General features: G+C 41.6%; 1 protein-coding gene and 1 non-coding gene across 4 annotated transcripts in view; one reads left to right on the forward strand and one right to left on the reverse strand.

Annotated features, from left to right (window-relative positions):
- Positions 1-13,700, reverse strand: part of ARFGEF1 (ADP ribosylation factor guanine nucleotide exchange factor 1) — a 135,786-nt gene extending 122,086 nt beyond the window's left edge. Inside the window, exon 1 of one of the 3 annotated variants that reach the window (XM_061438897.1) lies at positions 12,712-13,700. In XM_061438897.1, coding sequence (XP_061294881.1) covers positions 12,712-12,835 — 124 coding nt within the window. In that variant the 5' untranslated portion in view covers positions 12,836-13,700. The remainder of the gene's footprint in view (positions 1-12,711) is intronic. The other 2 variants (XM_061438899.1, XM_061438900.1) reach the window with 2 other exon arrangements.
- On the forward strand, positions 3,047-3,117 carry TRNAC-GCA (transfer RNA cysteine (anticodon GCA)). Its single transcript has one exon. It is a non-coding gene; the product is annotated as a tRNA-Cys (tRNA).
- Positions 13,701-14,427: the final 727 nt, after the last annotated feature.

The raw sequence follows: 14,427 nt of genomic DNA on the forward strand, positions 1-14,427 counted from the left end.
AATATACATTAAGAAGCTTTGGTCAAGCAAACTAGTGAGAGAGAACTTTATGACACAGAACAGCAGGAGGCATACATAAATGGCAAAAATCAAAGCTCCTGCTTGTTATAAATGAACAATTATACACCCTTAAGAAATGTTAAAAATAAAAAACTTCAGTAAGACCAAATTAATAGAAACCAAGTGTAGAAGCATTTAAAAAAGATATTCAATTTGACATAAAATCCTAAACTGTTCAGGAAATATTCATGGATATAATTTTAACTTAGTAATAAAACAGAAAAAGACTAATCTTTCCTAAAGACATTTTTCATTCAAAACAAGTAAAAACAAACAGAATTATAAGCGTTATGATTTGAATGCCAAACTTTATTATAAGGAACCAGATTGCAGCATACTGATCACCTAATCAAGCGTGCTTTTTGAAATGTACAAGAAAGTTTAAAAAACAACAAAAAAAATCTTTGCTTTGACTATTTCAAAAGGAAAACAACTCAATGAAGATATGACCACATAAAAAAGCTTTGGCTCTGGCATGTTCATTGACTTTGTAAGGAAGCATATGCTGCACACTGGGGCTTCCCAGGCGGCAGGTACAGTGGTAAAGATCTGCCTGCCAATGCAAGGGATGCAAGAGACGCAGGTCTGATCCCTGAGGTGGGAAGATCCCTGGAGTAGGAATTGGCAACCCACTCCAGTATTCCTGCCAAGCAAGCACATGTGTGTGTGTGTGTTGCTACACATTACTAACAAAAGTACCTTTCTTTCTAATCTGCCATTCAAGACTTTCCCAATAGCCATAAAAATGAGAGTTGAGATGGGAACAGAGAATAAAATACTTTTTCACTTCATATATCCAAACACAAAGATTCATCACTGCTTTTAGGAAAAAAGTACATTCTGATAATGTAAGTTCACCTTCTGTCCATGTCTCTCCTGGAAAAATAATCTGCAGACACAGTATTTACTATAAAACTTCTGTTCTCTAATCATTATAAAATACCCATTGTGGGAAAAGAAAATTTAAAAATACCCATTCTGGAACTGGTATACACTTTAAAAGCTTAATTATTAACAAGTGCTAACTTAATTATTAACTGGTATCAAACATATTACATCTTATTTCTGTTCTATTAATAGGTTGGTGCAAAAGTAATTGTGGTTTTGGACCATGAATTTTAAATCATTATACCTCATTATAACTAGGCTCAAACACATCTTTATCAATCAAAATAGGAACAATTACAATCAACACATTTTTGCCAATGAGAAATGTTTATTTCTGTAGCATGAAAATCTGTGCTTTAGGATTTGACGAACTCTTGGAAAACCTTTCCTGCATCCTGCTGGTTGTGGAAGCATTTTCTCTGCAAAAAGTTGTTGAGATGCTTGAAGAAGTGGTAGTCAGTTGGCAAGAGGTCAGGTGAATATGGCAGATGAGGCAAAACTTCACAGTCCAACTCATTCAGCTTCTGAAGCACTGGTTGTGCAAGGTGCAGCAGGGCACTGTCGTGGAGAATTGGGCCCATTCTGCTGACCAATGCCGGCTGCTAAATCACTGCAGTTTTTGGTGCAGCTCATCGATTTGCTGAGCATGCTTCTCAGATGTAATGGTTTCGCTGGGATTCAGCAAGTTGTAGTGGATCAGACAAGCAGCAGACCACCAAAGTGACCATGACTTTTTTTTTTGGTGCAAGTTTGGCTTTGGGAAGTGCTTTGGAGTGTCTTCTCAGACCAACCAGTTGTCGCCGGTTGTCATATAAAATCCACTTTCCAGTGAACATCACAATCGGATTGAAAAATGGTTCATTGTTGTTGCATAGGATAACAGAAGACAACACTTCAAAGTGATAATTTTTTTGATTTGCAGTCAGCTAATGAGGTACCCACTCATCGAGCTTTATCACCTTTTCAGTTTTCTTCAAATGCCAAACAACTGTAGAATGGGCAACCTTGAGTTCTTCGGGAACTTCTCATGTGGTCGTTAAGAGGATCAGCTTTGATGATGGCTCTCAATTGGTCGTTGTCAACTTCTGATGGCCAGGCATTGTGCTCCTCATCTTCAAGGCTCTCATCTCCTTTGCAAAACATCTTGAACCACCACTGCACTGTATCTTTGTTAGCAGTAACTGGGCCAATGCACCACTGCTTTACTACCCATTTTGAACTCAAGAAAATTGCTTGAATTTGCTTTTCGTCTAGCATCATTTCCATAGTTTAAAATAAATATAGGATAAACATCAAGTAATAAGTCATTAGCAAAAAACAAAGGGAGAAATGCACATTAAAATGATGTATAACATAACCACATTTAAGAATGCATTCCAATATCAAACGGCAAATTTCAACAATGCAAAAACGTAATAACGTTTGCACCAACCTAATACTAGATGATGCATGTGTTCCATCTCCATTTCTAAAGATACAAACAAGCACATTAGAAATCACAATTAAGCTTTTGCTTAGTACTGCATTAAATACATTCTCAATTATGTAAGAATTAACACTTAGAGACTAGAAGCATGAGGACCCAATAAAATAGATGAAACAAAATAACCAACTTATTACCAAGTGTAATTACACTTTTTATCTGATACACAAGAATAAGGTAAGAAATGCTGATTAAGTATTATGTTAGTAAGTCACTGCTACTGCTGCTAAGTTGCTTCAGTCGTGTCCGACTCTGTGCAACCCCATAGACGGTAGCCCATCAGGCTCCCCCACCCCTGGGATTCTCCAGGCAAGAACACTGGAGTGGGTTGCCATTTCCTTCTCCAATGCATGAAAGTGAAAAGTGAAAGTGAAGTCCCTCAGTCGTGTCCAACTCTTAGTGACCCCATGGACTGCAGCCCACCAGGCTCCTCCATCCATGTGATTTTCCAGGCAAGAGTACTGGAGTGGCATGCCATTGCCTAAGAGAATATAAAGAAAATATTAAAGAATAAAGAAAATCCTAAAATTATTTGGGGAAGAAAATCAAATGTTATTAAAAAAGTTAAGGGGCAATGAGGACTAGTCAATCATATTTGATACAATTTAAACAGCTTCCCTGGTGGCTAAACGGTAAAGCATCTGCCTGCAACGCAGGAGACCCAGGTTCGATTCCTGGGTTGGGAAAATCCCTGGAGAAGGAAATGGCAATCCATTCCAGCACTCTTGCCTGGAAAATCCCATGGACGGAGGAGCCTGATAGGCTACAGTCCACGGGGTCACAAAGAGTCGGACACGACTGAGCGACTTCACTTTCACTAAGCACTAAACAGAAATACTTGAATAAGATGTCATAAAATGCTTTTCTAACTTAGTAATTGCTTTTCAATACCTGATTATCAATTCTGAGACAAGGTAAACTTATTAAATATAAAACTCATTATATCCTAATAAATACCAAGGAAAAAAGTATGAAAAAATAAAATTTACAGAAAACAAAATTATACTTATTCTGACTATAAAAAGGCAGTTTTTATGTCTTTAATTCCTACTTTTAGAACAAAAAAAAGTGCAAACAATGAAAAAGAATGTTTACAGTAAAAACGGATCAAAACCAATAATCTAAAGAGGATGAATACCCTGACTTATTTTCCTCATACTGTGCTGTATGTACAGTTATACCCAGCACAACTGTATTTATGATAACTTTGCCTAAAGAACGAGAACCATAAGTGACCACACTCTAATGACCCAGTGAGCTCCATCTTAATGTTTAGGTAATTCTGCATACATAACAAAATGCTCAAAGAATTTTGCAGGGATTAATAAAAGAAAAATCTGTGAAGCAAATTTTATATGTAAATACTCCCAAAGTCAAAAACATTTAAATAAATGACACCTTATTAAAATGCTAGGTAGGAAGAAACAGATACAGCATATGAAATATGAGACTATACAACCAAAAATTATGACAATTACACAATAATTACATTTGTGTACTTATAAAAGAAGCCACTGAGACTTACACTGAGAAATACAACCAGTTATTTTTAGGTTGTCTTATTTGTAATTTGCCATAAGATGACATTTCAATAAGATCTTGTTTTCAATTCTTAAAATGATCTGAAATGCTATGAACATTAAGAAAGAAAGCACATGAGAGTAGTGTATTTTTACAAGTTAGGACTACAGGTACAATGAAAGCTAGCCTGGCCAGAGTCCTTGGGAGTCAGAGCACAGCTGAATTTTTCAAAGAGTTCAAATAAAAATCTTACTTTAAAATTTTGGTAAAAATCTTCAAAAGACACAGAAATGCACAAGAATCTGCCTGATTTTCTAGGTAGAACATACAATAAAATGATTTTTTGCATGATGGACTCAGGGACGCCATTATGAGCACACAGTACATAAACACCCTCAAGACTCACTGAAATGTACAGAGCAGTATTTTCTTCTGTTGCTGTTGGCTGACTGTTTCTCTGTCTTTTATGTATTTTGTTCTTTCTCTTTTCTTAGCATGCCTTTCTTTCTGTGATTGCTCTCTTATCTCATTTTTTAATCTGTTACTTGTAAACAGTTCCATGACTTAGGGCACAGTTCAGGACGGCCACATTAAGCCAAAAGTACATTCTAACTGTACTAAACACAGCTCTAAACCTCAGTTTCTTCCTCTGCAAAACGCAGAGAATAATAGCACCAGAGCGCATAGGATTGTTCTGACAACTAACTGAGATACAGCTAATGAAGTACTTAATTGGCAAAGAACTTGGAATATAGTAAACATTCAATAAATGTCAGCTATTTCTTTTCCTATTATCACCTCAAGTTAAATAGCTCAACTTTTGGAAGAATTTATCTGTTCATGTGTATGTATACAAAGTCTGGGGGAAAAAATGCCTCAAAAAGCTAACACTGTTTAAATGAAATAACTTCATATTAACTAGGATGGCTAAAATAAAAAACACAGAAGATAAAAAATATTAACTGGCAAGGCTGTATGAGAAACCCAAATGATGCAGTTACTTTGGAAAACAACTTAGTTTCTTTAAAAGTTAAACAACGTTATCATATGACCCAGCAATTCCACTTCTAGGTATTTATCAGAAATAAAATATTAGACCTGCATAAAGATTTACATTTGAATATTCATAGCAGCATTCTATGTCCAACCCAAATGCTTAACAACTGTGCGAAGACAAGCAAAAAAATAAGGCACATCCACATTATGGAATACTATTCAGCAATTAAAAAAAATACTGATACATGCTACAACAAGAATGAACTTCAAAAACATTATGCTGAGTGAAGTCAGGCATGAAAGACCACATATGTATAACACACAGATTTTCAGAAAAGGCCAAGACCTGGATTAGTGGATGTCTGCAAACTGGGGTTAACTGTAAATGGGCACGAGGGCCCTTACTAGGGTGATGGAAATGTTCTAAAACTGGATTATGGTGATGGGTGCACACTTCAGTGAAATTTAGTAAAAAATATATTTTAAATGGGCATATTTTACAGATTGTAAATTGTGACTTCAATGAAATTTTTTGTAAAGGTAACAACACTTACCTCCATTGTGATGGGTGATTTTTTACCCCTAGTTCTACTTTTGAAAATGGTTTGAAGAAAAGGATTTATTTTTTTTAAAAAGTAAACTGCTAAATTTATTGGACTTACATGTAATTAAAAGTAAACTGAGTAAAGGCACAAGGACTCTGCTATGAAAACAGTCCTTGGTTTTCCTGATACTACTTTGCTTGCTTGCAGTTTTACTAATTAATTTCTTAGCAAGGTGTGGACAGATGAGTGTTATTAAACAGCTGATTAGTGAATTCTTATCAAAAGTAGAACATAAAACTTTTAATTAAACACTTGGGCCCAGGACTCTTTTATTAAAAGAGGTTTCTTAAGACTCATGAACATTAAAGCCTGAGAATAATTCCTTTCTAAATTTATGAAAGAGACCAAAGACAGTATTTGATTATTTAAACACATTTGATCTTCTGAACTTATATGCAGATTTTCTTTAATAAACACTACATGATCCAAGGCTGGCTGAATCCAAGGATGTGGAGTCATGGATAGGGAGGGCTGACTGTAAAGTTATACTTAGATCTTCAACTGCTTGGAGGGTGGGTCCCCTAACCCCCATGTTGTTCAAGTATACCTGCACTCTAAAAAGAGAAGCTCAAATAAATCGAAGTGGGTCTAAAGTCAGGATAAAGACAACTGTTGTTAGTTTCCTAGGGCTGACTCAACAAACTACCACAAACTTGGCTTAAAACATTAGAAATTCGTTTTCTCTCAGTTCTGGAGGCTAGAAGTCTGAACTAAAGGTGTTAGCAGAGCCATTCCACCAATGAAAGCTCCAGGAAGAATCCTTCCTTGCCCTGTCTCAACCTGGTGACACCTGGCATCTCCTGGCTTCCAGCAACATAACCTCGATCTCTGCCTGCCTCCATTTCCACATGCCTCTCTTCCTCTGTGTGTCTCTGTGTTTTTCCCTCTACAGAGGACACCAGTCACTGGACTTAGGACCTACCCTTAAATCCAAGCTGATTTCATCTCAAGATCCTTAACTGTCCCTGAAAAGACCAGATCAATTGTTTACTGTAATTGAAACAATGTGAAAGGCATGCTCCCTTAGGAAAAAACCTCAGAGAAAAAACTGACAACTCAAATCTGAAATTGTTTTGTGCCTTCTCACTCGACTATGTTCTATCATTTTGAAGTGAAGTGAAGTTGCTCAGTCGTGTCCGACTCTTTGCAATCCCATGCACTGTAGCCTACCAGGCTCCTCTGTCCATGGAACTCTCCAGGCAAGAATACTGGAGTGGGTTGCCATTTCCTTCTCCAGGGGATCTTCCCGACCCAGGGATCGAACCCAGGTCTCCTGCACTGCGGGCAAGATGTTTTACCCTCTGAGCTACCAGGGAAGCCATTCTATCATTTTAAGTGTGCCCTTTTCTCAGTAGAAAATATCCTATTACATCAGCAGGAAATTCTATCATTAAAAAATTCTAAAATACACAAAGAGTTGAATAAAATGTTTTACTAATATGTTTTCTCTCCTGGTGTTCCCCATCATAGTGAACGCCTTCTCCAATAGCCTGGAAGCTCTGGCTGTTTGTTGTCACGCAACCAACCCATCAGCAAATCCTGTCAACTCTATATTCCAGGACTTCCCTGGTGACAGTGGATAAGAATCCGCCTACCAATGCAGACGGTTTGATCTCTGGTCTAGGAAGATCCCATGTGCTGCAACTAAAACCAGAGCCAGTCAAATCAATATGTATTAAAACAACAACAACAACAAAAAGAACTGAGGCTTTGAACATGGCACCCTGCGCCCCACGGGAAAAAATACATATTTCAAATGCAACCAATTCTCATTCCCTCCACCACCATCAGCCTAAATCACTATCACCTCTGGCCAAAGTGAGCCTTTCAACGTGTAAACCTGCTTTGCCACCCCCTGTAAAACTCTCTAGGGACTCAGAGCACAGATGTAATAAAAGCCAAAGCTGCTCTCCTCTCCTCCTCCCTCCTCTCACTCTCTAGCCACACAAGCTTCCTTTCGTCCTGGAAGGTACCAAGCACAACACCCGCCTCGCTGTTCCCTCTGCCTGTGTCACCCAGGTATTTGAAAAACCGGATCTATCACTTCTCTGCTGAAATGTCACCTCCTGAAAAGGCCTTTCCTGACAGCCCTACCCATACTTGCCCTCCTGGTCATTCTCCCTTTACCTTTCTGAACTATTTCCTCAGATAATAACAAATATCAATTTGACAATACAAAACATCAGTTTTTTACTCTCAGCCTCAACTAGAAAATACGTTCCATGAAAGCATATTTGGCTCACTGCTTTATGCCCAGCGCTGAAACACTACCTGGCCCATACTAGTTCAACCAAGGATATGAATGAAGAATACACTTAACTTGGAACGGCAACAATAATTTGTTCATGTGTTTCCCTTTTTCAGAAATTCCCTCATCCAATTTGTGATGAACATTATGACAAATATTCCCCCAAATTATTTCCCATTCACAATATATTTTTACTCTGGTTTGAAACAATAATTACCGAGAGAAGTTTCTCTACGAGTTAAACACTAACACCCGAGACAAGCAGTTGCTTTGCCATTAGACAGGATAGGAAAGAAAGAGCTAGAAACCAAATGGCCCTCTGATCCTGATACCACTCTGTCCAACTACACCTCATTTCTTCACATACTATCAACAAAACTCCTGCTTTCCAAAAACATAAGAATGGTTCCCTCAGCAGTTAGGGCCATTCTATCTGCATTTGTCTTTTCCCCTTGAACAGTGTCCCAAAGTAAATTTCAAGGAACAACATTTCCGAGGGGTGTTAACAGATACTGAAAAGGGTCAAATTTAGGGAAAACTTCATTAAGCAAAACTGAGCGGGTTTTTTTTCATAGAGGACTCTTCAGAATCTTAACTATGTTAATGTGCAGTATAAATCTCCACAATGGAACGAGTATATACACTGTAACCCAAACTTATTTTTTTCCACTCAACCCTAATATACTCTTTCAGTCACATCATTCATCAGGCCCTTCTTTCCTAGCTACCTCAAAAATTCTAGCAGCCTGACTTACTGAAAACACCTTTTATTTTAGGTATCACGGAAGGTTTAAAAGGAGACTTGCTAATGGATTTAAATTATAATTAAGATAATTCACTGTCTGCAGGGTATTATTTGAGACAAAGTCATTTTCTGGTAAATAGTCAAGAGTGACAAAAATTAATAAAATTACCAGAAGTAGCATAAAACTGAGGTCAAATGCACTCAAATAATCCCACTCCTGCCGACTCATACTTCTTTTTTAGAACGTCACTAACCAAAACAAGGGCGAGACTGGAGGTGCACAACGAGCAAGTTTTTAAAGTTTTTAGCCTAAATATGATATTGATATCTACATTTCTGGAAAAGACTATAAGCTTAGATAACAAACTCATAAAAGAAAATCAGCAGGATCACTTTAGAACATGATGAACACAAATTCACACCCTGTATGATGCAAAAATTACTTTCCTAGCAATCCCTCTTTTTCTCCATCATTCCCCAGTATCTCTGCAGGGAACCCAACCTTAATGCTGCCTCTGCAGGCCTCCCTTGCCTCTAAAACCTTCTTCTGGTCACCTCTTTCACTTCTATTCTCTATCAGTGCCAGCTTCCAACCTTGAACTCACTCACCCTAACATTTGCAGGGTATCTTCACAGATATTTGATGTTAGAGGCAAAAGCTGAACTAGTCATAGCCCTAACATCAAAGAAACTCTTGAAACTTTAAGAGGCCTGGCTGGAATACGGCCCAACTGTACCCTCCCCTCCCTATAAGACAAACAATGCTACCTTCAAGCCCAATCCCTCAACAATCCTAAATTCTTTAAAACTAAAAATAGTTCTGCTGTTGTCTCATCTGCCAGCAGATGGCCAGACTATTTTTAATTCAGGATTCTAGAGAGCAGGAATGGATCAAGCTAAGCTAGGGCAGCCTGGAGGCCCTGACTCTGCAGAGTTCAGTGGTTGCTGCAGAAAGCTGGTGTGGGGCAGGTACCAAGAGAGGGCAACCTGGAGCTGTTCCTGGCCTGTGGGCTTCACACTGATGGTAACAACGTAGGTGGGAGGGATTTTGTTTCTTTTTCTTTTTTAACCACTTTACTTCAAAATAAAGTCAAGGTGGGAAGGGTTTTGTTTTTCTTTTTTTTTTTAACCACTTTACTTCAAAATAAAGTCTGAAATGTAAGATAATTTTACAAAAGTTTCCAATAATCTGCTTTAAAGGTTTCATTATCTTTCTTTACATGAAAATAAAAGCTCTTTTATGTGGTGTTTTTTGAGATTGGGTTTTGTTTTAATAAAGTAAAATCTCCCCTTATCTAGGTAAGGTTTCCAAAAAGCTATATTGTGACCAAAGAAAAAAGAAAAAAATACAGTATTCTTAAGAACATGAGATGAACTGTAATTTCATGAGTATAATTTACAGAAAATCAATTTATTATAGGTCATCTTGTTAAAAGATAACTGAATTTTGAATACCAGTGCTCTGAATCTACTCATACACCACTAACATGATTTTAAAACACAAAAGGATTAGATGTATTTTCTTGTTCCCTTTAGCTATATGGTAGGTGCTCAGTAAAAATGGGGGGTGGGGTGGGGCTGATGACACACAGAATAAATGCAGGCAGGTGTATGTAGGTGGGTTATTTACAAAGTCTATTTAGAAGAGTTAGAGCAACACCCACCTCTCTGCCACTACCAGCCAACTCCTATCCACTCACAACCCAGAGATAAGGAATGACCAAACCAGGCCATTCCAGTTTACTTTCCCATCCAGCTTGCTAGCCATACAGATTACCAAGAAACCAAAGGTGGCCTGACCCAGGTCTCAGTAGTGAAGTGGAAGAAGGAGGCCTATGACAGCTTCCAAAGATGTATTTGGGGATACTATCTACTACAGGACATTATACTTTCTGCAAAGATAAAAAGTGTCATCCCTATTAAATTATGTTTGGGCGGTAATGTACATGGATGACTAAAAGGGAAGAAACAAAGGTCATCTGGGATTAATTATCATCAGATTGCTCAATGAGATTTTGTAGGAGACTAAATATAACTATGAAATAAAAGGAAAAAGCCCTGTATGTCTAAAGTAAAGAAAAGTACTCTGGGACATTCCTCATAAGCTTCTGCTAACTATGTGGAAGGGACAAACAAGTAATAAGTGGCAAAATCTGAAATAATCTTTGTAGAGCCGAGGCAGACATGAGCAAGTAATCCTTCCCTCTCAAAACAGCAAGGACCAAGCCATTAAAGCCTCTAAAGATGCCAATCAAGAGTGACAGGAATACTCTCAAGGTACAAGTTAACAAAACAACTGTGTTCACATTCGTGGCACATTACAACCATTATGCTCAATATCCTAACTGTACAGAGAAGGAATCCGAGGCCCACAGACCTGACTTTGCTGCAATGTAACAGAACTGCGATTTAAAGCCAGGATCTGATTCTCCTTCCAGTAAGCATTCCATTTAGAACAGATACTTATATTAGCATTTTGGAGAGGGGAAAAAAAAAAAAAAAAAAAAAAATATATATATATATATGTGTGTGTGTGTGTGTGTGTATATATATGTATACACACACATAACACTCCATTTCCTTAATCTAATACTTAAAATTTAGTATATGAAAGGTATATTTTAACACAGAAAATCTGACCTTAAAAACTAAAACTTTAGTTTGAACTCTTAACTTCTTTAACCTACAAGTTATTAAAAAACCTACACATAACAATTTTTAAAAAAAATTCCCCAAATCATTCCTTCCCTCAAGGTGATTATTTCTTTCAAGACCCAGCTATAAATTCAATTTTTACCACTGTACAACATCCTCTCAGAAACCTGGAATAGTCTTTCGCTAGCTACAAGAATAACAAAAGGTGTATTTCTGATCCATGAAGGGTTAAAAAAAATTTTTAATTCATTATACATAAAATTCAAAAAAAATTAATGAAAATTTCAATAATACTTATCTCATCACTTTAAAGGATCCAAAAAGGAGATAAAAACCGCTTACTACAATAAGTTAAAAAGTCTTTTTATTTTAATAATTAAAAGGCAAAGTTGCTTTTGACCTATCTTGACCCTTTAGCATACATCCAAGTTATTCTGGATTTTTGCCCCTTTTAAGAATGCTTTTTTCCAAGCCCACTTAACACGATTCCTTTTCCCGTCAACTTAATCTAGTCTGTTTCCAGCGCTATAAACTAAAGCCAAGCATTAGGAATTCGTCTTTGCGTTTAACGTCCTGGTCCTTCCTTAAAGGATTTCACTCCTGATGAATGCAAAAGATCCATCAGTGGTCCCCCTTAACAATTCCTCATCTGCCAGTCTTCGCTGTATTGTTTGCATTTACCCTGCTAAGGGGCTTCAAGACACTAGATCTCTTTCGTCTGAACTGTAAATCACAATTCAAGCTTGCGAGCAGCTGTCACGGTCCAGACATGTGGCTGGTGGGTGTCATTGTCTTGTTCATTTCCCCCGTTCAAAGCCTCCCTTCCCGTCACTAAAGCCAGCTTATCTAAAGGTCCTTTCCTTCCCCGCTTTTATCTCGCCACCCCCACCCCTTAACCTCAGGTCTTGTTCTTCCAGGTCAGCCCAGTCGGATACAACATTACTCTCTGTTTTTCCCGTGGCGGAGGCGGAAAGATGTCAGTACAGGCTGCACCTCTAGCAAACCCCTTCTCGACACTGTCAACAAGGGAACAACTTCAGCCTCTCTTCCCAAAGTACCACGCCAAACGAAAAGTTATTTGAAATTACGAGACGGAACCCTTCCCACGCCCCATCTTGACAAGTCAGCTCCACCTCAATTTTCTCAGCGAATAAACAGCACCTCCACTCCTGCCTCTTCACAAAGGGTGATGCCCCGGCCGCACCGCACGGTCCACCAACCAAACCTTCGCAGATTCCCCAGGCGACCCCCGCCACCCCCCAGCCCGGCCGCCTTCCCCGGGCCCGTCTCACTGCTATTCCTCCTCCACCCTGCCCCTGCCCCGCAGCGAGCCGAGTTACTGTCAACTCCTGCCACGCAGCCCCAGAGCTTCGCCCGGCCTCCCGGAGGTCAGAGGCGCCGGCCCAGGGGTGAGCCCCTAGCCCCCGGCGACCCCACCTTCCGCGCCGGCCTCCCTCCCCCCGCCCCGCACCCTCCCTACCCCCATCCCTCGGGCCTCCTCCCCGCTCACCTAACGCCACCTCGCACGCTTTGCGCAGCTGGGAGTGATGCGCCTTCTTCACTTCCTTGTCGGCCAAAATCTTCTCCAGGGCCCGGGTCAGGAACATGTTCTTCGTCTTCTTCCCCTCATACATGGACGCAGAGAAGGAGGCGGCGGCTCGTCCGACCCGCGGATCCCAGCGGCTGGAGGGGAGGAGGACGACGACGAGGGAGAGGAAGAGCCGAGAGAAAGGAGAGGGGGTGGCGGTGGGGGAGAGGAGGAGGCGTGGAGGGCAGCGGCGGGATCAGGAAGGGGCGGGGGAGCTGGGCCGGCTGCGGGGCGGGCGAGGGGCGCGCAGGTCGTAGCCGTCCCCCAAAGGGCCGCGCCCGTGGGACCTCCGCTTCTCCCGGCCCGGGGGTCGCTTCCCGGCCACCACCACCACCACCACCTTCCCCCTCACTCGCCCCTCCGCCCGGGAGACGGCGAGGGAGCCCAGCCCGGCGGCCGTCAGGCTGGTGGACCGAGGAACGAGGCGGCGGATCAGAGGCCCGGCGAGAGCAGGGCTGCCCTGGCTCCTGTGGGGACGAGCACCCGCCTCGGCCGCGGACTGGCCTCCATCACCGCCGACCTGCCCCGGCCGCCATGTTGGGAGGAAACGACGCGTCACGCAGCGGCCGAACGGCTGCAGAGGAGGAAGCGGCGGCGGCGGCGGCGTTGGCTGCCCAGAGCTGCCGCGGCGCCGGGAGGCAGGGGGCGGAGGGCGGCGCGGGAGGAGCGGCTCCAGCCGCAGCGCTACGGCGGCCTGGCGGGGCCTCGTTGCCTCCCGCGTTCGCCTGCAGGGAGGTGCGGGGCGTGGCGGGCGTCCTGCGGCGCCGCGCTGGGTGCTTCGGGCTCCGATGACCCCCGGCGCCGCCGAAGCCGCCGAGCGGACGCGGCTCCGGGCTCCGCTGCGGGCGCTTCGCCGACTTTCCAGAGTCCCCGTGGGTGGGCGGGCGCGCGCGCAGCCCCTTCCGCCCTGGGACTCACGGAAACACCCTCAGGGCCCGAGCCCGACAGCACTCGTTCCACCTGCCGCGTGGCCGGTGCTCGGCGGCACTGTTTCCACCTGCCGCTCTCGACTCTTAAATTTAATTACCAGCCGCAGGAGACTGCTAGATCCAAGACCGTGTCCCCCGACTACCTCAGGATTCTCTCTTGGGAAGAGTACAACCGATCTGACGAGGATGCACGAATGTTTCACTTTTTCATCTCTGTAGGGTAAATCAGGAATCTCTGAGATTTCTTCTGAATTGAGACTAAAGTTAAGGAACAAATGAATGCTTCTGATTGACGAGGCCCTTTAGAGCTTTGTGTTTTCTGTACCTCTAATACTAAGGTTCAGTCGAGGATATGAAAACCAGTTTCAGAATGGAAAAGCTTTAAGTACAGACGTTACCGCAGACACACAGCTGACCGTGTGCCTACTTTGTTACCAAAGAATTATTCGGATTTCCACAGTGTTTTCATTCAGAACAGAAAATAACAAGGAAAACCATTAAATGGGAAGAATTCGTTTACATGGTGATCTAGGTGCACATCTTTCCAAGTTCAAAGCTACTGTGTGGCTCTATCAATACTAGATCTCAAAGTATTAGAATGTGTCTCTCCCTGTTCTGATCCATTCGATTCCCTTGACTGTGCTGCTGCTGCTTAGTCGCTTCAGTCGTGTCCAACTCGGTGGGACCATACTGGAGTAGGTTGCCATGC

The sequence above is a fragment of the Bos javanicus genome, chromosome 14, assembly GCF_032452875.1.
Source record: "Bos javanicus breed banteng chromosome 14, ARS-OSU_banteng_1.0, whole genome shotgun sequence".
Classification (NCBI taxonomy): domain Eukaryota; kingdom Metazoa; phylum Chordata; class Mammalia; order Artiodactyla; family Bovidae; genus Bos; species Bos javanicus.